The sequence below is a fragment of the Odocoileus virginianus genome, chromosome 7 (assembly GCF_023699985.2).
Source record: "Odocoileus virginianus isolate 20LAN1187 ecotype Illinois chromosome 7, Ovbor_1.2, whole genome shotgun sequence".
Classification (NCBI taxonomy): Eukaryota; Metazoa; Chordata; class Mammalia; order Artiodactyla; family Cervidae; genus Odocoileus; species Odocoileus virginianus.
In genome coordinates, this window is record NC_069680.1 from 13,067,507 (window position 1) to 13,092,846 (window position 25,340).

At 37.5% G+C, this 25,340-nt stretch overlaps 1 protein-coding gene across 12 annotated transcripts in view; it reads left to right on the forward strand.

Annotated features, from left to right (window-relative positions):
- ADD3 (adducin 3) overlaps positions 1-25,340 on the forward strand; it is a 133,209-nt gene that overhangs the window by 86,542 nt on the left and 21,327 nt on the right. For 11 of the 12 annotated variants that reach the window (XM_020905428.2, XM_070470148.1, XM_020905427.2 and 8 more), the window contains one exon: positions 14,198-14,421. In XM_020905428.2, the coding sequence (XP_020761087.2) occupies positions 14,227-14,421 (195 nt within the window). In that variant the 5' untranslated portion in view covers positions 14,198-14,226. Of the gene's footprint in view, positions 1-14,197; positions 14,422-19,220; positions 19,275-25,340 lie in introns of those variants that run through there. The other variant, XM_070470150.1, reaches the window with a different exon arrangement.

Consider the following 25,340-nt stretch of genomic DNA (forward strand, 5'->3'; position numbering starts at 1 on the left):
AATGAACACCGAGGACTTATCTCCTTCAGGATGGACTGGTTGGATCTCCTTGAAGTCCAAGGGACTCTCAAGAGTCTTCTCCAACACCACAGTTCAAAAGCATCAATTCTTCAGTGCTCAGCTTTCTTTACAGTGCAACTCTCACATCCATACATGACCACTGGAAAAACCATAGATTTGACTAGATGGACCTTTGTTGGCAAAGTAATGTCTCTGCTTTTTAATATGCTATCTAGATTGGTCATAACTTTCCTTCCAAGGAGTAAGCGTCTTTTAATTTCATGGCTGCAGTCACCATCTGTAGTGATTTTGGAGCCCCAAAAAATAAAGTCTGACACTGTTTCCACTGTTTTCCCATCTATTTGCCATTAAGTGATGGGACCAGATGCCATGATCTTAGTTTTCTGAATGTTGAGCTTTAAGCCAACTTTTTCACTCTCCTCTTGCACTTTCATCAAGAGGCTTTTTAGTTCCTCTTCACTTTCTGCTGTAAGGGTGGTGTCATCTGCATATCTGAGGTTATTGATATTTCTCCCAGCAATCTTGATTCCAGCTTGTGCTTCCTCCAGCCCAGTGTTTCTCATGATGTACTCTGCATATAAGTTAAATAAGCAAGGTGACAATATACAGTGTTGATGTACTCGTTTTCCTATTTGGAACCAGTCTGTTGTTCCATGTCCAGTTCTAACCTTTGCTTTCTGACTTGCATATAGGTTTCTCAAGAGGCAGGTCAGGTGGTCTGGTATTCCCATCTCTTTCAGAATTTTCCATAGTTTATTGTGATCCACACAGTCAAAGGCTTTAGCATAGTCAAAAAAGCAGAAATAGATGTTTTTCTGGAACTCTCTTGTTTTTTTGATGATCCAGTGGATGTTGGCAATTTGATCTCTGGTTTCTCTGCCTTTTCTAGAACCAGGTTGAACATCTGGAAGTTCACAGTTCACCTACTGCTAAAGCCTGACTTGGAGAATTTTGAGCATTACTCTACTAGTGTGTGAGATGAGTGCAATTGTGTGGTAGTTTGAGCATTCTTTGGCATTGCCTTTCTTTGGGATTGGGATGAAAACTGACCTTTTCCAGTCCTGTGGCCATGGGGAGTTTTCCAATTGTGCTGAAATATTGAGTGCAGCACTTTCACAGCATCATCTTTCAGGATGTGAAATAGCTCAACTGGAATTCCATCACCTCCACTAGCTTTGTTTGTAGTGATGCTTTCTAAGGCCCATTTAACTTCACATTCCAGGATGTCTGGCTCTAGGTTAGTGATCACACCATTGTGATTATCTGGGTCGTGAAGATCTTTTTTGTACAGTTCTGTGTATTCTTGCCACCTCTTCTTAATATCTTCTGCTTCTGTTAGGTCTGTACCATTTCTGTCCTTTATCGAACCCATCTTTGCATGAAATGTTCCCTTGATATCTCTAATTTTCTTGAAGAGAGCCCTAGTCTTTCCCATTCTGTTGTTTTCCTCTATTTCTTTACATTGATTGCTGAGGAAGGCTTTCTTATCTCTCCTTGCTATTCTTTGGAACTCTGAATTCAGATGGGAATCTTTTCTCCTTTGCTTTTTGCTTCTCTTCTTTTCACAGCTATTTGTAAGTGCTCCCCAGACAACCTTTTTGCATTTCTTTTCCATGGGGATGGTCTTGATCCCTGTCTCCTGTACAATGTCGCGAACCTCCATCCATAGTTCATCAGGCATTCTGTCGATCAGATCTAGTACCTTAAATCTATTTCTCACTTCCACTGTATCATCGTAAGGGATTTGATATAGGTTGTACTTGAATGGTGTAGTGGTTTTCCCTACTTTCTTCAATTTAAGTCTGAATTTGGCAATAAGGAGTTCATGATCTGAGCCATAGTCAGCTCCCAGTCTTGTTTTTGCTGACTGTATAGAGCTTCTCCATCTTTGGCTGCAAAGAATATAATCAATCTGATTTCAGTACTGACCATCTGGTGATGTCCATGTGTAGAGTCTTCTCTTGTGTTGTTGGAAGAGGGTGTTTGCTATGACCAGTGCGTTCTCTTGGCAAAACTCTGTTAACCTTTGCCCTGACAGAATGTGGTCCACTAGAGAAAGGAATGGCAAACCACTTCAATATTCTTGCCTTGAGAACCCCATGAACAGTATGAAAAGGCAAAATGGTTGGATACTGAAAGAGGAACACACCAGGTCGGTAGGTACCCAATATGCTACTGGAGATCAGTGGAGAAATAACTCCAGAAAGAATGAAGGAATGGAGCCAAAGCAAAAACAATACCCAGTTGTGGATGTGACTGGTGATAGAAGCAAGGTCTGATGCTGTAAAGAGCAATATTGCATAGGAACCTGGAATGTTAGGTCCATGAATCAAGGCAAATTGGAAGTGGTCAAACAGGAGATGGCAAGGGTGAATGTTGACATTCTAGGAATCAGCGAACTAAGATGGACTGGAATGGTGAATTTAACTCAGATGACCATTATATCTACTACTGTGGACAGGAATCCCTTAGAAGAAATGGAGTAGCCATCGTGGTCAACAAAAGAGTCCGAGATGCAGTACTTGGATGCAATCTCAAAAACGACAGAATGATCTCTGTTCGTTTTCAAGCAAACCATTCAATATCACGGTAATCCAAGCCTATGCCCCAACCAGTAATGCTGAAGAAGCTGAAGTTGAACGATTCTATGAAGACCTACAAGACCTTTTAGAACTAACATCCAAAAAAGATGTCCTTTTCATTGTAGGGGACTAGAATGCAAAAGTAGAAGTCAAGAAACACCTGGAGTAACAGGAAAATTTGGCCTTGGAGTACAGAATGAAGCAGGGCAAAGGCTAATAAGAGTTTTGCCAAGAGAACGCAGTGGTCATAGCAAACACACTAGCAAAGTAATGCTCAAAATTCTCCAAGCCAGGCTTCAACAGTATGTGAACCATGAACTTCCAGATGCCCAAGCTGGATTTAGAAAAGGCAGAGGAACCAGAGATCAAATTGCAAACATCTGTTGGATCATCGAAAAAGCAAGAGAGTTCCAGAAAAACATCTACTTCTGCTTTATTGACTAGCCAAAGCCTTTGCATCTGCAGATCACAACAAACTGTGGAAAATTCTGAAAGAGATGGGAATACCATAGCACCTGACCTGCCTCCTGAGGAATTTGTATGCAGGTCAAAAAACGAACAGTTAGAACTGGACATGGAACAACAGACTGGTTCCAAATTGGGAAAAGAATACGTCAAGGCTGCATATTGTCACCCTGCTTATTTAACTTATATGCAGAGTACATCATGAGAAGTCTTGGACTGGATGAAGCACAAGCTGGAATCAAGATTGCCGGGAGAAATAACCTCAGATATGCAGATGACACCACCCTTATGGCAGAAAGCGAAGAACTAAAGAGCCTCTTGATGAAAGTGAAAGAGGAGAGTGAAAAAGTTGTCTTAAAACTCAACATTCAGAAAACTAAGATCATGGTATCTAGTTCCATCACTTCATGGGAAGTAGATGGGGAAAAAGTGAAAACAGTGACAGACTATTTTTGGGGGCTCCAAAATTACCGCAAATGGTGACGGCAGCCATGAAATTAAAAGACCCTTGCTCCTTGGAAGAAAAGTTATAACCAACCTAGACAGCTTCTTAAAAAGCAGAGACATTACTTTGCCAACAAAGGTCCATCTAGTCAAAGCTGTGGTTTTTCCAGTAGTCATGTACGGACTATAAAAAAAGCTGAGCGCCGAAGAACTGATGCTTTTGAACTGTGGTGTTGGAGAAGACTCTTGAGTCCTTTGGACTGAAAGGAGATCCAACTAGTCCATCCTAAAGGAAATCAGTCTTGAATATTCATTGGAAGGACTGATGCTGAAGCTGAAACTCCAATACTTTGGCCACCTGTTGTGAAGAACTGATTCATTTGAAAAGATCCCAATGCTGGGAAAGATTGAAGGTTAAAGGAGAAGGGGACTACCGAGGATGAGATGGTTGGATGGCATCGCTGACTCAGTGGACTTGAGTTTGAGTAAACTCCGGGAGTTGGTAATGGACAGGGAAGCCTGGCATGCTGCAGTCCATGGGGTCGCAAAAAATCAGACACAACTCAGGGACTGAACTGAATCAACAAAATAGATTTAAATCCCTCATCTACCACTTGCTAGCTCTTGGACCTGAAACAAGCTACTTCTCAGTGACTTTATTTCTCATAGAAAACAATAATATTAAATTGATCTGACCACAGCAAGATTTTTTACATTTCCTTAACAGAACCAACAGTTGAGTTAGTATTTTCACTCGCTACGTCCCCTGATTTATAAAGACTAGTAGTGAAATCTGAACAGTATCCATTAAATGCTTTTTACAATATTTTATTTTCTGCTGGGGGCTTCATATTCTGAATATCCTTAATTTGAGTAAATTACTATGTAACCAGATAATAAGTTCCAAAGTGACTCTAATCATCGTGAGATGTATTTTTCAGTGACCAGTTGATGCTAATGGAATGTATACATTTTTATTCATGTGTTTTATTTAGTTGTATTGACAGAACTGCTTTTAAAATACATTCTGGTACAGAAAATATCGGAAAAGTAACTACAGTGTAAGCTTTATTCTGCTGTAGAGTTGATCACATTTTTATATGAAATAGAAACTAGCAATCTGATTTTTTCCATCATTATGGAATGGCCTTGAGAGCTTGTTTGGAGGTTCTAGCAGGGGAGCGCAGCTACTCGTATACCCTTGACTGAAGACCGGTCCTCCTCTATCGGGGATGGTCGTCCTCTTCGACTGAGCGCGCAGCTTCGGGAGGGACGCACATGGAGCGGTGAGGGAGGAAGGGGACACCCGCCTAGCCAGCCAGATCAGCCGAATCAACCCTGGCGATCAATGGGGTGAGAGATGTCGCAACCAGATCGCCCTCACATCCCATCATTATGGAATGGCCTTTTTTAAACTTAAATTTTCAAAGTTTGAGATAATCATAGATTCTCATGCAATTATAAGAATTAATACAGAGACCCTGTGTACCCTTCATCTTGAAGTAGTATTAATCTCTCGGTCATGTCCAGCTCTTTGTGACCCCATGGACTGTAGTGCTTCAGGCTCCTCTGTTCGTGGAATTCTCCAGGCAGGAGTACTGCAGTGGGTACACATTCCCTTTTTCAGGAGATCTTCCTGACCCAGAGATTGAATGCAAGATTTCCTGCATTGCAGGCAGATTCTTTACCTTCTGAACCAACGGGGAAGCGCCACCCTTCATTTACTTTCCCTCAATGGTGACGTCTTATAAAACCATAGTGTAATATCACAGTCAGGATATTGACATTGTGGTAGTCCACTGGTCTTATTCAGATTTTCACAGTTTTGCATGTAAGTCACTTGTATGTATGTTTGTGAGTTTAGTTCTGTGCAGTTTTATCTCATGTGTATGTTCATGTATCTACCACTGTAGTCAGGACATTAAAAGAGTTCCATCACCACCAGGATCTCTTCTTTTATAATCCTCCATGCCTTCCTTCCTCCTGTGTACTCCTCTCTCCCTCCAGAGCATGCGCCTTCCCCACTCCTGGACAACACAGATCTATCCCCCACTCCTATATTTTATTATTCAAAGAATATGATATAAATGAAATCATGTTGTATATAATCTTTTGGAATTGGCTTTTTTTTTTTTTTTTACTCAATTGTGATTCACTAGAGATTTATTCTGGAGAAGGCAATGGCACCCCACTCCAGTACTCTTGCCTGGAAAATCCCATGGACCGAGGAGCCTGGTAGGCTGCGGTCCACGGGGTCGCTAAGAGTCGACACGACTGAGCGACTTCACTTTCACTTTTTACTTTCATGCATTGGAGAAGGACATGGCAACCCACTGCAGTGTTCTTGCTTGGAGAATCCCTGGGACGGGGAAGCCTGCTGGGCTGCTGTCTATGAGGTTGCACAGAGTCGGACGCAACTGAAGTGACTTAGCAGCAGCAGCAGAGATTTATTCAGGCTATTATGTGTATCAGTAATTCATTCCATTTATTACATGTATAATATTTTCTAGTATGGATATACCACAGTTTGTTTCATCATTTACATGTTGAAGGATATCTAGATTATTTCTAGTCTTTGATTGTTACAACTAAAACTTCTGTGAACATCTGTGTACAGATTGTGACATTGTGTGAACATATGTTCTCCTTATTTTTGGGGGGTTAAATGACCAGGAGATCAATTGTTGAGTCATTTCGTAGTTGCATGTTTTGTTTTTTAAAATGCCAAACATTTGCTGAAATTGCTTACTATTTTATGTTCCCACTAGCAAGGTGCGAGGGATCCAGTTTCTCTGTACCCTCTGCAGCATTTAAAGTTATCATTATTTTTTGTTTGTTTTAGCCTTTCTGGGAACAGGACCTGTGTAGTAATACTTTGTGATTTTAATTTGTTTTTCCATAATAACTAATGGCTTTTCAAGTGGCTCAGTGGTTAAGAGTCTGTCTGCCAATGTAGGAGACATGGATTCAGTCCGTGAGTCTGGAAGGTCCCTTGGAGAAGGAAATGGCAACCCACTCCAGTATTCTTACCTGGGAAATCCCACGACAGAAGAGCCCAGCAGGCTGCAGTCCATGGGGTCGCAGAGGAGTTGAACACGACCGAGCACACATTTCTCACCCAGTCCTTATGTGGTCTACTACCAATAATAGCTAGTGGTGTTCAACATCCTTTCATGTGCTTTTCTGCCATGTATCCTTTTCAGTGAAATGGCTGTTCCTGTCTTTTTGCCCATTTTCTAATTGAATTGTTTGATTTCTTTTTACTTCTGAGTTTTGAGGGTTTGTTACATATTATACATTCTGGTCGTTTGTCAGACGTGTGGTTTGCAAATATTTTGTCATGGCCTATAGCTTGTCTTTTCATCTTCTTAACAGTGTCTTTTGCAGATAAATATTTAAAAATTGAGGGGAAGCTCAGTTTGTCAGTTTTCCTCTTATGGATCATGTTTTGGTGTCAAATCTGTGAACACTGCCTGGGCCTAGATCCTGAAGATTTTTTTCCTAAATGATTTATAGTTTCTGTTTGAGTTAATTTTTTGTTGTGGTAAAATATGTATAACATAAAATTTGCCATTCAAAGTGTATAATTCAGTGGCACTGAGTACATTCACAATACTGTACAGCCATCCCCACTCTCTAGATCCAGAACTTTTTCATCATCTCAAACAGAAACCCAGTGTCCATTAAGCAGTCACGCCCCATTTCTCCCCCCACTCCCACCCCTGCCAATCATCAGCCTGCTTTCTGTACCATGGATTTGCCCATTCTGTATATTTCATATAAGTGAAATTGTATAACATATGGCCTTTTGTATCTGGCTTCTTTCACTTAGCTAATGTTTTTGAGGTTCATTTATAGTAGATGTAGCACTACTTCATTTCTTTTATGGATAAATATTCCATTAGTGGCTACACTACAGTTATTGTTTATCCATTCATCAGTTGATGGACATTTGGAGTGTTTTCACCTTTTGGCTGTTGTGGGTAATACAGCTTTGAACATTTCATGCACAAGTTTTTATTTCAATACCTGTCTTCAGTTCTTTTGGGTAGATTCTTAGAAGTGAGTTAATTTTTTAATAAGGTATAAGACATAGGTTGCTCCTTGGAAGAAAAGCTATGACAAACCTAGACAGCATATTCAAAGGCAGAAACATTAAAAAAAAAGGAAAAAAGTGGAGACATCACTTGGCCAACAGAGGTCTGTACAGTCAAAGCTATGGTTTTTCTAGTAGTCATTCACGAATGTGAGAGTTAGAACCATAAAGAAGGCTGAGCACCAAAGAGTTGATGCTTTCAAACTGTGGTGCTGGAGAAGACTCTTGAGAGTCCCTTGGACAATAAGAAGTTCAAACCAGTCAATTCTAAAGGAAATCAACCCTGAATATTCATTGGAAGGACTGGTCCTGAAGCTTAAGCTCCAATACTTTGGTCATCTCACTCCTAATGAGCGAGGAGCTGACTCATTAGAAAAGATCCTGATGCTGGGAAAGACTGAGGGCAAGAGGAGAAGAGGGCGACAGAGGATGAGGTGGTTGAATAACATCACTGACTGAATGGACATGAGTTTCAACAAATCAGGGAGATAGTGAAGAACAGAGAAGCCTGGTGCTGCAGTTCATGAGGTTGTAAAGAAGTCGAACAAGACTGAGCGACTAAACAACAACAAGGCTCAGGTTGAGGTTTTCTTTTTCTTTTTCTTCCTTTGCCTGTGGATGTGCAGTTTCTTCACTATTTTTTGAAAAGGCTATCTTGCAAGGGCCATTAATAACAGAATTATTTTAAAGGTTTCGGAGAATCCCTATCCCTAGAGTTTCTGTATATACACATTAATTGTGAAGAAAAGCAAAAGAATTTGTAATGTGAGCCTGTAAGGATAGTTTGGTGGGTTTTATTGGAGTCTTCTTTATATTTGTGAAAGTTGAGGCTTGGATATTTCTGTTACAGACAAAGCAATTGTATTTTCTATGAAAGAAACATAGAAGTGATGAGGAAAAGATAAAACAAGTAGTCCATAAAGGGTTTTATCCCATGAATGACAGGGAGCCATTTAAGGTTCTAAGAAAGACAATCAGATCAAATTAAAAGATGGACTTTAAGAAAGAGAACTCTTGGTAGAATGGAATATAGGCTTTAGTCAGGCAAGACTGACACAAAGGTGTGGGAAAGTGTTCACACCCCGTTTAAGTGGACTTGCCTGTATTTTCTGTGACATTTCTGACTCGGGAACTTAAAAAACAAATTGAGAAAAATCAGCTTCAGATTCATAAAACTGGGACCATTTTACATATGCTGTGTATAAATTGTTAGTTTTTTTTTTTTTTTTTTTAAGTTCAAGGACCTAAAATCTTACTCCTAAAACTAGCTTGAGGAGAAAACTTTTATTTAAAGAAGACAACTTAACTGCTGTCTTTAAAGGTCTATTATTATTATTTTCCTTAGACTACTTTATCCCCCAGCTCCCAGAAAAGAATATTTTAACATTAGTGGGTTACATGGGCTTGATTTCCTAGTCTTAGTAAAACCATTGAACTTTGTTACAAAATACTATGAGAAAACTTCTGGGTCAACTTTTTAGTGAAGGAGAGTAGAGTATATGCATTAAGAAGTAATGATTACTAATACTTCTTTAAAGTTTTCACTTTGGAACCCTTTTTTTCACTTCATACTGTGTACAAAGTGCTAAGAAATGGTAGGAATCACTTCTTTGCTTGCTTTATTAGTCTGTAAGTTTGCATTGCTTTCTAAGCAAGCATGAAATTCACCTGTTTCTTCAAAAGTCATGTAACTTTTTATTATAAAAATAATTGATGTTAAATGATTTAATTTACCTGCAGGAATGATTTTTAACCAAATCTTCAAACAATTGCTTTGCTGTCTGTCTGATGCACTGTTTATTCCATTGCTAACTTTATTCCCTGACACATTGCTGTTTGCCTGGGCTTGTACCCTCCTTAATGTGAGAAAATGTCATGTTCTCTAGGAAGCTTCCCCTCATTCCGGGTAGAATCCTTTTCACTGGGTTATAGAAACCTCTGAACTGCTCTCAGAGCTCTCAGAGGATTTGACTGAACAGTCCACCAATACCTCTGGTGTAAGGCCTGGAACATAGTAGATGCCCAGTAGATACTTGTTGAAGGAAAGAAGGACCTGATACATACTTATTTATAGCAAGCTATTTAACTGTGGCCTGTTTATCATTATTTCAGACTAATTTAGGAGTCCTCTCTAAGCATAGAAATCACTTAATTTTGTATTAATATGAGCAAAATTTATTAGGTTGAGTAAAAATTATTTAGTCTTTAACATTGGTATCATAATCTTCCAGAAAGGTATTTGGTGACATGTGTCCTGTGGGTAACTATATAATTGAAATGTAATTGACAGTACAGTGTACATGTTTAAGATGTACAGTGTGATGATTTGATACATGTATAGTGAAATACTTGCCATAATATGGTAAGCTAACAGCAGTCTTACCTCACATACTTTGTTGTTGTTATGGTGAAAACATTAAAGTTGTACTTTCATAGCAGTTTTCGAATATACCATATGGTATTGTTAACTACAGCCATCCTACTGTACCTTAGATCCCTGGAACTTATAACTGAATGTTTGTACTTTGTTTTTATGTACAACTGAATGTCGTACTTTGACCCGTACTTCCCCATTTCCCCCACCCTTCAGCCCTTGGCAACCACCATTCTACTCTCTGTAAGTCTGATGTTTTTAGACTCTTCATGTAAGTGAGCTCATATCACATTTGTCTTTATCTGACTTATTTCACTTAGCATAAGGCCATAAAGGCCCATGCATGTAGTTGCGAGTGGCAGAATCGTCTTTTTATGTCTGAATAATTTCACTGTGTATGTCGCATCTTCTTTATCCGTCCATCTCCCTGGATGGACACGAAGGTTGTTTCCATGTCTTGGCTGTTGTATATGATGCTGAAGGCTTCTCTCTCTCTCTTTTTTTTTCTGAATTCTGTTTATTTCAGATAATCTTGTGGATCCTAGGTTTTTTCCAGGCTTGAAATAGCAGTTCTATCCGTAGTCTGTAAAATTGCAGATAATCAGTTGTTGCTTATGATTGGCCTAAAAATCTGTGTAAAACTTTTGTTGAGCATCTAGGTATAGAAGAGCACCTGAATGACAGAGTACTGCCCTTATTCTTTATTTCTGTATCCTTGTTAATTCCCAATCCTTACTCCAAGTACATAAAACTTTGGAACTTCTTTTATTAAAAAGCCATGGTAAATAATGAATTTTTTAAAAAAAATTTATTTTATTGAAGTGTAGTTGATTTACAGTGTGTGTTAATTTCTACTGTTAAGCAAAGTGATTCAGTTATACATGTATATACATTCTTTTTATTGTTTTTTCTCATTATGGTTCCTCATAAGATACTGTATATAGTCCCTGTGCTATTCAGTAGGATCTTATTATTTGTCCATTCTACGTATACTAGTTTGCATCTGCTAATCCCAAAGTTCTAATCCATCACTCCCCTGCCCCTCTCCCCCTTGGCAACCAGAAGTCTGAGCTTTTGAAGTTTTAAAAAGATCAGAGTGTTTTGAGTCATTTCTAATCTTATTTCCCCTTTTTGGTATCATTTCCTTAATTTCGACAGATTCTGTATATTCTCAGTTGCCTAATATTTAGGACAGAATGTAGACTAAAAGTCTCAAAATTTTAGCCCTCTTGTGTTTTATGATACGTTTCATTGTAAAGTGGACTAGGAGATGGAAACTGTGGCTTTGAATATTGTCTGACATTAACAGTGGGATTTTTGGCAGGATATTTAATCCATGGAATCTCTAGATTATTAATCTCTATCTCATTGTGTAGTTGCAAAGATGGAATAAGATAGAAAGATGTAAGAGCATAGTATAAACTATACAAAGTGTTAACACATATATAATATGTTCTTTTATTACTAAAATGAGTGGTTAGATGTATTTTCCTTTTTACTTCACTCATCTAAAAATGCATTCATCAGGAGTTCTTTAAACTCTTAAGCTTTTACTTATCAGTGTTCCTATTATCAGTTTCTTAAACCAGTGCTGGGACAACAAAATAAATCTACTACCACGGTTCCTTGCTTTTTGCTGTGTTTTTAGTAAAATTAGTTTATAAGTGTCAGCAAATTCAGTTAGACATAGGCTTATTATCTAACTCTGTTCCTCCATTAGGCTAAATAGTGCTTTAGGGGTTGAGGAATAGGTTAAAATCCAACTAAAGGCAACATTATGGGATTTCTTATTTAAAAATGGCTTATTCATAGTCAGTGACCTAGTGTGGTAAACTAAAGAGAATTGATTTCTTTGTTAATTGATGTTGCATTTATTGAGTACCCACTTAGTCTGTACTTGGCCAAGGCAGCATGACATTTACTATTATATGTGAGTTTGTTTGTTTCTCTAAAAACTTTCTCCTTGGAATTTTTATCTGCTAGCTATAAACTATTTTAAGGAGTTCAAATGGCCTTGTTACAAACAACTTCTAAGAAAACTAGGTTCCAGAGATCGGTTAGACCTTTAGACTGCTGATAACTCAAATGGGTATGAAAAAGTTCTTGTGATAGGTGCTCTGTGCACCACATTTTTGGATAATAGCAAGATGATGAAAAATACTATAGGTTAATGTCAATCTGATAACAGTGTAGTAAAAGCTTATTTTTGGAAGAGTATAATATGGCCAGGGTCATTCCATTAGTAGTGAATGTTATATTAAAGAGAAAAAGAAATAACCCTATTTTTCCTGTGGAGAACACATATAATGAACAGATATCCATTCTTTAGTGTTTTCTTCCAATTTTTAATGAATTAGGATGTGGAACATTCAATTATAGAAAAGCTTATTTTTTACATTTCTTTCACTGATATTAATAAGTTGCTTTCTAGTAATCAGATCAGAATTTCATTAAAGCCATGTGATGTAAAGTATTTTAACCATATTTTATGAATTTGAGGAGTTGTATACTAGAACAGTAGCTTGTAGAATGTTGTACATCAGATTGATGTTTTCAAGTAAAAGAAATCAGTTTTAGCATGTTTTGCAAAAATTTATCTTTAACAAAATAAGTTTACATTTCCAGGGCCAGAATTAATGCAAGAGTTTTTAATATCTTACAGTGAGTTTACTTGGGCTAAGTTGGGTCAAGGCAGCTTTAGAAATGAATTCTATCGGAGAAGACTATTATTAGAAACCTCACTAGCTGTTAATTGTGTTCAGGAGATGAGATCCGGTATCTTTGGTCTATATCAGGGATTCAGATCCCTAAGGAAAAGGTAGCCCTTGCCTTTTCCCTTCTGGATCTATCTAGAAACTGTTCTGCATTTAACTTCCCTTATTATGAAGTGATTCTTCTTACAGGCAAATAATCAGTTAAATACCATTTGTAGTGAGAATGTTTTTTTCTGTTACCCAGTCATTTATATTGAACAGATTGCATTTGTTACCACCTGCAGAGAAAATTTTGCTACACAAAACTGTCTTTACAATTCCTTTTTAGAAATTGTTTCCTTTTCTTCTTCCTTGTTGCTCATTTTTGCATTTTCTATATTCAGTTCAAAAGAACAACTAGGTAAAGAGGTACACTAATCAGTGATGTCCTTTTCTCATGGTTTAGCCTTGTGCTGCATCACATCCAAAAGTGAGAGAAAGCATTCCTTTAGTGTGCAGTGACTGTACCTCTCGCTAGGTCAGTGATGCTCTAAGTGTGGTCCAGGATCCGATGCCAGTCTGCAGACAAAATATGATAGTAAGTGTTTAGAAACTTCTTGTGGTTTGACATTGCCTTGACATCTGAGTGCATTATTTCGTATTTTACAAAAATACTAGTCCACAGCAAATTGGAGAAAGTTCTTCACCATGGACAATTTGAGAAGTAGTAGCAGGTTAGATGGCTTCCTCAACTTCTAATACAAGCCATCACAGCCTGGGGCTGGGGGATGGATGTTGAATGACTCTCCTGTTAGTCTATCTACTGTTGATTGATTACATGCTCAATTGTAGCAAAGCCCAAATGAATGTTTCCCTGGCATAAAACCAAGGATTATCCTGTCAGTAATCATTAAATGAATCAGCTGTTCCTTTGGTTTCTGAATAGCTTTTTATTGTTTCTCACTGGATTTAAAGTACTATCTGTTGATATATAGTCTGGCAGCCTTAATAATTCCTGCATTTTCCCTAGAATTTACTGAATCATTTGAAAAACTTATAGCTGTTTCTCTCTCTTAAGTTAATAAGCTACATTCACTATAAAATACAGTGGTTGTTAAATATGGCTCGAGTTTGGTCTAACATAAAAGCATGAGTAAGAGAGAAAAGAGAATCTCCACTAACAGTAATAACCAATGATGAAATTTTGCTGTCTTAGATGTGGCATTTTACTTTTGGGTATTTTGATTATTGCTCCTTTAAAAAATCTGTTTGGCAGTTGATGACATTATTGTAATTGAACCACAAGTTTCTCCTAGCTCTGAAAATATTCAATCTACAATTTAGCATTATATCTATTTTAACCCTAATAAAAAAAAGTGTCCTAATATTTTTTGAAAAGCTGCTTTTTAAAGAAAATGGCCACCATTACAGGGTAACAGTTCTGCATGACCAGTGTAAAATTCGAATTTAATAATGAATTTGTTATTAATATGATTGTCCTGCTTTGTATTTATTAATGCAGATAACAAGGAGAGTCGGCAGACGAGAAGCATGAGTTCAGATGCTAGCCAAGGCGTGGTCACTACTCCTCCTCCTCCCAGCATGCCTCACAAAGAGAGGTATTTTGACCGCATCAATGAAAATGACCCAGAATACATAAGGGAGAGAAACATGTCTCCTGATCTGCGACAAGACTTCAATATGATGGAGCAGAGGAAACGAGTTACTCAGATCTTGCAAAGTCCGGTGAGTCAAAATGATTCAGAAGCATTAATTTTTTTACTCTTTGGAAACCATGATACAGTGAGGTCGGAGGTATCTGCTTTTGGGTTAGAAGAGTGGGGTAGGAAGGGGGACTGGTTGTCCCCAATCTTTCAGAGGCAAAATAAGCACCTGGTTTATAAATTTAATTTGCAACACTTTAATAATAAACTAGCATCATCTTGGTGGTACCTTTTCTTATGTGATTTTTGAGTGTAATGTTTCATTACAGGGAAACAAAAGATGCTACTAAATTCAAGGATTCCCATTTCAGACTGAATATCTGTAAAGAAAAGAAAGGCATGAGTGAAGAGTTAGGAACCAAGAAATGAGTTAGATACACCCCATGCACATATTTTCTTCCTTTGGGTATCTTGACAATCATAGGAAGACTTAAGGTTTATGAAGATATCTGTCATTTGGCAGCTTAATATTCCATGCACCTAATGTAGGTGCACATATGTGCATGCACACCAAAGTAACTGGATTAAACATAGATTCTAACCTTAACTCAAGCTGAAAATTCTGTCTGCACAGTAATATCCAGACTTTGTAAATCATGTTCAATTGATTTAAGTTTCCTATACACCTTTAGTGGAATTGTAAAGGTCACATTTAAGTGTTGGAAAATGAGTGATCAACTTGATTTAAAATGCAAATTGAATTCATAACTGTATGTATAATGAAGATCATGGGCCCCTTAAGATAGAGTTCATCATACATAGACACACAATGCCCAGGATAGGGTTGTATTAGATTTCCAACTTAGGTACTGAAATAAGCACCAAGACATAGAACTGCCTGAGGTGGCCCTGGTAAATCATTTTTGTTGTGCCCTTGTGGAGTTAATCACAGAGATTGAGTCCAAAGCCAAAGGGGAATTCCATTCCTGACTAATTCTCCTGTATCAGTGGCCTAGATAAAAGCAAATAGAAGTTATAAAAGCAGTGCAGGCTTTCAGGAATTCAAGTATAGCTTAAATATAAATCCATCCTTTAAATAAACCCTTAAAGAAACCTTTTCTAATAGAAAGGAGATTAACCAGAAAATTTAGGTGGCTCAGAGGTTAAAGCGTCTGCCTGCAATGCGGGAGACCTGGGTTCGATCCCTGAGTCGGGAAGATCCCCTGGAGAAGGAAATGGCAACCCACCCCAGTATTCTTGCCTGGAAAATCCCCATGGATGGAGGAGCCTGGTGGGCTACAGTCCATGGGATCACAAAGAGTTGGACACGACTGAGCGACTTTACTTATCATGAGAGAGTAAATGTTCAGTGCCTTATTTTATGCAAACAAGTTTATGTGTTTATAAATACTTGAAGGGCAAACTCCACTTTGAAGAACTAACTAATTAGCCAAAGAATTACGGTAGTATATAGGATAAAGTAACTGAAAGAATGAGATGAAGTTCAGATTTTGTTCAAGATTAAATACTAAGATTTCTTTGGGTAGTGCTTCAAAGAGAATCGTTCAATTCTAAGTAAAGCTTTAAAGGAAAAAGTACCAAACTACATTTTTATGCCAGGGTTTTTTAAAAATAATTTTTCCATTAAACTAAAACAACATAACTGAGATTACCTGATTTTTTCTTTTTTTTTTTTTAACTTGTGTATTGCCACTGTAAGATTGACTTTAAAATACCAATTTTACTTATGCCTTGGGGAACTTAATGAAAGAATGGTAAAGGGCAGGTATACAGATTGTCATTTCCATGTTTATATGGCAAAGAATGATAATTTTCAGCCCAGAAGGAAACAGAAGAATTTTCTTTTTGTACAAAAGAAGATTTAAAAGAATTGTGGATAGGTCATTTTTTTCCCTAGTTCTTTGCTAGTGAATTTAAAATCTTGTTTGCGAAAGACTTGGAAAAGTATATACATTTTGTCTTTCTGCCATGTTTTAGGACATGGCGCTTTCAAATTTCTTTTAATACAACAAACTTTTCACCAAAGGAAATGATGTATGGTGGCCTGTATTACTAAAAAACAAAACTTAGCAGCTTCAAACAACAAGGTTTTATTATCTCATCATTTCTGTGAGTCAGGAATTCAGGAGCAGCTTAGCTGAGTGGATCTAGCTTAAGGTCTCTCATGAGGCACCTGTCAGGGCTGCTGCATCTGAAGGCTTGACTGGGGTGGAGGTTTCCACTCTTTTAAGATGGGTCACTCACCTGGCTGTTGGCAAAAGGCTGCAGTTTTTTGCTATATGGACCTTTACTGAGGCTGTTTGAGTGCTCTCCCCATGAGGAAGTATCTCAGAGCAAAGAGGGGCCTGCAGTGCCTTTTATGACCTAATCTCAGACATTTCACACAATACTTCTGCCATATTTGTTAGTTAAGAAGTAAGTCGCTAAGTTCAGCTCATACTCAAGAGGAATGAAGCTCCACCTTTGGAGGGGAGGATTGTCCACTCTCTGATCACAATTTATTTTAAAAGCACCACAGTCTGCCATAATTTATCTACCTTCCTCCCACATGCAAAATGCACTCACCATCTCCTACTACCCCTGCAAAAGTTTCATCCCATTACGACATTAGCCTGAATCCAAAATATTGGCTTCTAAATCTGGTCCAGATATAGGTGATCCACCTCAAGTGAAATTCCTTAAATATAGTTCCTCTCAATCTGTATACCTGAGAAGTGCCCTCACACACATTCAGTGGTGGGACACACCCAAAGCTAACTGCTGTAGACATTCCTGTTCAAAAAGGGAGAAGATTGAGGGTACAGAGGAGTCACTGGTTCATAGCAATTCTAAAATCCATCTGGGCCAATGTTTGAAAGTTCGCTTAATAAGAACTCAGTCCTTCTACTTAGTAGAAATGAATCTCCCTGGCTCTTGGCTCTGCCCTCTGGGTTTTTGGTTCCATTCTCTGAAGTGCTCTTCCTTTTCCTTAAAAAGTAGCCTGTGTTTGCATCTGTGTAATTTTCTCACCCTGCGTCCTTCTTGTGGAGGTTTTAGAGTTCAAAGACCTCTTTTCTTTTTGTTCTCTCTTTGTTTAAGTCCAAGCTTGTAATGTTTCTAAATATAATTTTCTTAAAAACTTTATGTGTCTCCTGTGAATATTGAGGTTCATTCTGTTAGACAAAACCCATAACCAATGAAGATCAAAATCAAAGGTATTACTAAGTACATGTTTGTAAGAAACAAATTTGTAAGTTTTCTATTTGAAATGCTGAGTTCATTTAGAAAGAAAGTAAATCAGGAAAGAAACTAATAAAAGCAAAGTATAATACTTTTTTTAAAATAACTGCTTACTGTGTACCTGGCAACTATTAAGTATTGAATCCTATTAAATCCTCAAAACAACTCAGTCAAAGAAGTATTACTGTCCCCTAGTTTCCAGATGAATAAACTGAAACTTAGAGCCATTAAATAACTTGCAGAAGTTTTTATTCCCTTAGTTAAATAGCAGGGTCTGAATTTAAACTTCAAACTTACACCCTTTCCTGCTAGGCATAAAGCATTCAATAACTATGAAAAAGTTCCACCTGTGTTTTATTCTTCTTCAAATTCTCTTGCTCAAGAGGAGTTTCAAATCATAAGACATTTTGGTGTCTGTGAATTTGGATGACAAACACAATGCCTTATTGCCTTGAGCTGAGAAAATAGAGAAGAGCAATTTGTCTCATCTCAGCTTCAAATATTTCTTTCTAGAAATTTCATGGCCTTTTGACATGGTTTTTTTAATTTTAATGAAGTATTTGTCTTAGAAATTAAGTGCTGGTGAATAAACTTATTTAGAGATTTTGTCAATGCACTCAAGAGAATCTACAAGTTTTCTTTGTCCAGTATACTCCTTGTATATATGTCTTTGGAGACATATATATGATTGCCCTTGTCTAAGAATGAAGTATCCAGGGCAGATGGTTAGAATTTAATGATGGGCCTCATCAAAGTTAGAGAAACTTGTGTAAGTTGAAAACTTCAGAACGTTGTAGGTATTTAGTAAATTCTAAATACTTGGATGGATGGATATATGAATGGCTAAATGGACTTTGAGTCATTAAACACTTGAGTGTTGTCCAATAAGTTCCTGCTGAACTGTACTGCTTAAATGAAAAACAGTTGGCAAGTTTCAGAAAAAGAATGAAAGTTCTTAAAGTCATATCACTGTCAAAGCAATTAGACTTGTTAAGAGAAGTGTGTAATGTTACTCTGAAAGATAGGACAACAGCAGTGTAGATGTTGGTTGGTCAGACCCATGACACACTAGTGCCTTTTCTTTTAACTTTTCATTTTGTGTTGGGGATATAGCTGATTAACCTGAAGTGACTTAGCAGCATCATAGTCGATTAACAATGCTGTGATAGTTTTGGGTGTGCAGCGAAGGGACTCAGCCACACGTATACATGTCTGGCTCCCCCAGACTCCCACCCAGGCTGCCGCATAACGCTGAGTGGAGAATTCCATGTCCTATACAGTAGATCCTGAGACACACATTTCTTAATAACAGGGCAGCGTGTAATGCTTCAAACTTATTTTAAAGATAGGAGAAACTTCAAAGTCATATTCATGTTAAAATTTCCTGTCTCTATAATTAAGGCCTAAAATTGTAACAGGTCACCTTAGTTAAAATAGGTCAGAATTACCATGATTTATCTGGTCACTTTGGAAGTTTCAAATGGAAGTATTCTTTATTAACTTTGTTTGCAGTTTTATTAAAATGCCAGCTTTAAAAAAGATATTATTCTAACCTTTAGCTTTATATTAATTACACGTAGATATACAAGAAAGATCATCCAGAAGAAAATTTGGTTTATGTGTTTTTTCTCCTTTCAACAGGACCAGTGGTAATCTATTTCCAAATGAATACATTTCTTAATGGAGAAATTCTAAGTAAGTTTGTTATGCTCCTAATTCCACTTGAGGAGAGATCTAATAACATAATTGCAGGGTGCCCTGGGAGCAGCAAGTCTGTAATCTGTTTTTCTTTTTGCTCCAGTTTTTCTTTCTAGTAATTATTATGTGGTACAATACCCAGATGTGGGTATTTAAAATCCAGCTCTGAGATTTATCAATATTCTGTTAACCTGATTTTTGTAAGTTAGACATTACTTATAGGTCAGTCCGTGTAATTTTTTTTAGCCTTAACCAAAACTATCACATCATCAGTTTCTTTTATAAAATAGGTTCTTTTCTGTGATTTAAAAGTAAAAATTCTTTCATTTATTACCACTTTCTTCTGACAGTTCTGATTTTAGCTGCAGAAGCCTTAAGATCTGATATTTCAAATTACTCCTACTTTTGCTTTATAATATACATGAATGTGTGTATGCCTGGTAGCTCAGTTGGTAAAGAAACTGCCTGCAGTGCAGGAGACCTGGGTTCAATCCCTGGGTCAGGAAGATCCACTGGAGAAGGAAATGGCCACCCACTCCAGTATTCTTGCCTGGAGAACCCCATGGACAGAGGAGCCTAGTGGGCTACATATAGTCCATGGGGTCGCAAGAGTCGAACGACTGAGTGACTAAACCACCATCTCATGTGTATACTCTTACCTTACGTGAATCTCAAATCTCTGAATCCTTTATGTTTTTACAAGTTTATTTTTATCCATACATTTGTGAATTCAGAATTACAGGATCACTCCCTTAACTGACAGGAGATGTACAAATAAAACAGTATGAGATTCAGAGAAGCCTTTAAAGTCACCCTCTCTCTAACTTAAACATTTTGTTTTTCACATAGTGATTTTTTTTTTTTAAACCACATTTTTTTGGACATGTGTTTGCTGAGAGAGCTATCCCAACTATAATGTTCTGGGGACAGACCAAGTTTTCAAGTAGGATTTTGTTTGAGTTGAAGAATTAAATGACTTTTCAAAAATTTATAACTTTCTGTGAAGATTCACTTCTTAGTTTAAAAAAAAAATGAATTTCTTCCCTTAGATGATGGACAGGCCTAATTACACAGGAGGAATTTCTCATTCAAGTGACTGACTGATAAGACTGTTTTCTAGAGCCTCAGATTCCATTGCTAATCACCTGTGAAATGGATCTTTCCTATCACTAACTCAATTAAGATGAGATCAGATTCTTTGCTTTCTTTCCTTTTATCTAGGAAAATACAAAGAAAAGAAGCTCTAACTTATCGACTATAATAATTCAGCACTGAACTAGCCACTCAGGGATTCTCTAGAAATACGAAAAACACAGTCCCAGCCATCAGATATTTAACTGTATAGTAGAGTAGGAAAAATAAATCAGAGTCCTGATAAGTACTCTAAATGCAGTATAAGCAAATGTTAAAAGAATTCAAAGTGGAGTGGGAAGAGAAGAAATATGGAGATCCCTCCTAACAGTGGTGATTAAAGGAGAGACTTCAAGGAGAATGTGGCATTTAAAATGAGTGTTGAGTATAAAGGGTAAGAATTCATCTGGTAGAGGAACAGTAGAAGCCAGCTTTTCCCTTTGATGAAATATAATGAGCAAGGATAGAAAAGTACATGTTGTGGATCAGAGCATGAGGTAGTAATGGGAGATACAGCCAAAAACTGACCTAACAGATTGTAGGGATCCTGGAGTACCAGACTGTTGTGACCTAAGTTAGAAGTCCGCCGATTTTCTCATCATTTCTAGTTTTAATCTGTTTGTATCAATTTTTTGTACATGCTTGTTTTGGATCTGGGCTCACCACCACTTAATCGCACTGTGACATTAGGAAACTCACTTAACTTGAGCTTCTCTTTCCTTGTTGGCAAAGATGGACCTCACATGGTGATTTGACAGTTAAATAACATGAAGCATATCGAGCAGTGCCTAGCACAGAGTAGATGACTGTTTTATGGAAATGTATGTACATGGGGTTAAATACAATATTGCTAATGTAAAGCAGTTTTATGCTTTTGTGACAACACTTTTGAAGATTATAATCATCATTCATTAGACTGTATTTTGGCATTTGAAGGCCGTAAAGAATCTATCACTCCATTGGCTTTCTGCCTTAATCGCGTTCATGTCTTCAGGGTGTAACAACCCCCAATACCTCCTCTTCTCTGGTCTCTATGTGAGAAGGAAGATGGTTTATATTGTAAAACCACATAGGTGTGTGTCTCGTTTGATCTTTTAACCTGACTCCTCTAGCAGAGACCCTAGGGAATTGTTGGTTTAATCTAACTTCAGAAGCCCAGCATGTGATCTTGCTGCCCTACTTAAAAGTGAGTTTCTTATTCTGCTTTGATGGGAGAATTCCTAGCTGTAAGAGGGTGAGTTTTGGTACTCCAAGATCTGCTATATGATTTTTCTTGCTTTATCTCTCACTATGACCTAAAGCTCTAATCTAGCCCGGGGTTTGCTCGTGCTTCTGATCACGGCACACCTGCCGCCTTATTAGCCGTGCAGACACACCTAAGAGACATTTCAGCTTCTTTTTTTTTCTTCCCATTTATTTTTATTAGTTGGAGGCTAATTATTTTACAATATTGCAGTGGTTTTTGTCATACATTGAAATGAATTAGCCATGGATTTACATGTATTCCCCATCCCGGTCCCCCCTCCCACCGCCCTCTCCACCCGATCCCTCTGGGTCTTCCCAGTGCACCAGGCCCGAGCACTTGTCTCATGCATCCCACCTGGGCTGGTGATCTGTTTCACCCTAGGTAATACACATGTTTCAATGCTGTTCTCTTGAAACATCCCACCCTCGCCTTCTCCCACAGAGTCCACAAGTCTGTTCTATACATCTGAGTCTCTTTTTCTGTTTTGCATATAGGGTTATCGTTACCATCTTTCCAAATTCCATATATATGTGTTAGTATACTGGAATGGTCTTTATCTTTCTGGCTTACTTTGCTCTGTATAATGGGCTCCAGTTTCATCCATCTCATTAGAACTGATTCAAATGAATTCTTTTTAATGGCTGAGTAATATTCCATGGTGTATATGTACCACAGCTTCCTCATCCATTTGTCTGCTGATGGGCATCTAGGTTGCTTCCATGTCCTGGCTATTATAAACAGTGCTGCGATGAACATTGGGGTGCACGTGTCTCTTTCAGATCTGGTTTCCTCAGTGTGTATGCCCAGAAGTGGGATTGCTGGGTCATATGGCAGTTCTATTTCCAGCTTTTTAAGAAATCTCCACACTGTTTTCCATAGTGGCTGTACTAATTTGCATTCCCACCAACAGTGGAAGAGGGTTCCCTTTTCTCCACACCCTCTCCAGCATTTATTGCTTGTAGACTTTTGGATAGCAGCCATCCTGACTGGCGTGTAATGGTACCTCATTGTGGTTTTGATTTGCATTTCTCTGATAATGAGTGATGTTGAGCATCTTTTCATGTGTTTTTTTGCCATCTGTATGTCTTCCTTGGAGAAATGTCTGTTTAGTTCTTTGGCCCATTTTTTGATTGGGTCATTTATTTTTCTGGAGTTGAGCTGGAGGAGTTGCTTGTATATTTTTGAGATTAATCCTTTGTCTGTTGCTTTGTTTGCTATTATTTTCTCCCAATCTGAGGGCTGTCTTTTCACCTTGCTTATAGTTTCCTTTGTTGTGCAGAAGCTTTTAAGTTTCATTAGGTCCCATTTGTTTATTTTTGCTTTTGTTTCTAAAATTCTGGGATGTGGGTCATAGAGGATCCTGCTGTGATTTATGTCTGAGAGTGTTTTGCCTATGTTCTCCTCTAGGAGTTTGATAGTTTCTGGTCTTACATTTAGATCTTTAATCCATTTTGAGTTTATTTTTGTGTATGGTGTTAGGAAGTGTTCTAGTTTCATTCTTTTACAGGTGGTTGACCAGTTTTCCCAGCACCACTTGTTAAAGAGGTTGTCTTTGTATATCCTTGCCTCCTTTGTCGAAGATAAGGTGACCATAGGTTCGTGGATTTATCTCTGGGCTTTCTATTCTGTTCCATTGATCTATATTTCTGTCTTTGTGTCAGTACCATACTGTCTTGATGACTGTGGCTTTGTAGTATAGTCTGAAGTCAGACAGGTTGATTCCTCCAGTTCCATTCTTCTTTCTCAAGATTACTTTGGCTATTCGAAGTTTTTTGTATTTCCATACAAATTGTGAAATTATTTGTTCTAGTTCTGTGAAAAATACCGTTGGTAGTTTGATAGGGATTGCATTGAATCTATAGATTGCTTTGGGTAGTATAGCCATTTTGACAATATTGATTCTTCCAATCCATGAACACGGAATATTTCTCCATCTGTTTGTGTCCTCTTTGATTTCTTTCATCAGTGTTTTATAGTTTTCTATGTATAGGTCTTTTGTTTCTTTAGGTAGATATACTCCTAAGTATTTTATTCTTTTTGTTGCAATGGTGAATGGTATTGTTTCCTTAATTTCTCTTTCTGTTTTCTCATTGTTAGTGTATAGGAATGCAAGAGATTTCTGTGTGTTAATTTTATATCCTGCAACTTGACTGTATTCATTGATTAGCTCTAGTAATTTTCTGGTAGAGTCTTTAGGGTTTTCTATGTAGAGGATCATGTCATCTGCAAACAGAGAGAGTTTCACTTCTTCTTTTCCTATCTGGATTCCTTTTACTTCTTTTTCTGCCCTGATTGCTGTGGCCAACACTTCCAAAACTATGTTGAATAGTAGTGGTGAGAGTGGGCACCCTTGTCTTGTTCCTGATTTCAGGGGAAATGCTTTCAGTTTTTCACCATTGAGGGTGATGCTTGCTGTGGGTTTGTCATATATAGCTTTTATTATGTTGAGGCATGTTCCTTCTATTCCTACTTTCTGGAGAGTTTTAATCATAAATGGATGTTGAATTTTGTCAAAGGCTTTTTCTGCGTCTATTGAGATAATCATATGGTTTTTATCTTTCAATTTGTTAATGTGATGTATTACATTGATTGATTTGCAGATATTAAAGAATCCTTGCATTCCTGGGATAAAGCCCACTTGGTCATGGTGTATGATTTTTTTAATATGTTGTTGGATTCTGTTTGCTAGAATTTTGTTAAGGATTTTTGCATCTATGTTCATCAGTGATATTGGCCTGTAGTTTTCTTTTTTTGTGGCATCTTTGTCTGGTTTTGGAATTAGGGTGATGGTGGCCTCATAGAATGAGTTTGGAAGTTTACCTTCTTCTGCAATTTTCTGGAAGAGTTTGAGTAAGATAGGTGTTAGCTCTTCTCTAAATTTTTGGTAGAATTCAGCTGTGAAGCCATCTGGTCCTGGGCTTTTGTTTGCTTGAAGATTTCTGATTACAGTTTAGATTTCCTTGCTTGTGATGGGTTTGTTAAGATCTTCTATTTCTTCCTGGTTCAGTTTTGGAAAGTTATACTTCTCTAAGAACTTGTCCATTTCTTCCAAATTGTCCATTTTATTGGCATAGAGCTGCTGGTAGTAGTCTCTTATGATCCTTTTTATTTCAGTGTTGTCTGTTGTGATCTCTCCATTTTCGTTTCTAATTTTGTTAATTTGGTTCTTCTCCCTTTGTTTCTTAATGAGTCTTGCTAATGGTTTGTCAATTTTGTTTATTTTTTCAAAAAAACAGCTTTTCGCTTTGTTGATTTTTGCTATGGTCTCTTTAGTTTCTTTTGCATTTATTTCTGCCCTAATTTTTAAGATTTCTTTCCTTCTACTAACCCTGACATTTCAGCTTCAGTTGCAGACCACCGCAGTAAAACAAACTGCAATAAAGTGAGTCACACAGAGTCTGTTTCCCAGTGCATCCAAAAGTTATGTTTATATTATATTCTATTAACTGTCCAAGAGCATTGTGTCTTTAAAAAAACAATGTACATACCTTAATTTTAAAATAATGCTGTTGGATAAATGGCACTGTTAGACTTGCTCTGCACAGGGTGGCCACAAACTTTCAGTTTATTTAGAAGAAAAAAACACGGTACCTAAAAAAGCACAATAATGTGAAGTGCAGTAAAACAAGGCATACCTGTAACTGGATTCAGTGATACTACTCATCTCTGATACAATTAGGCAGATA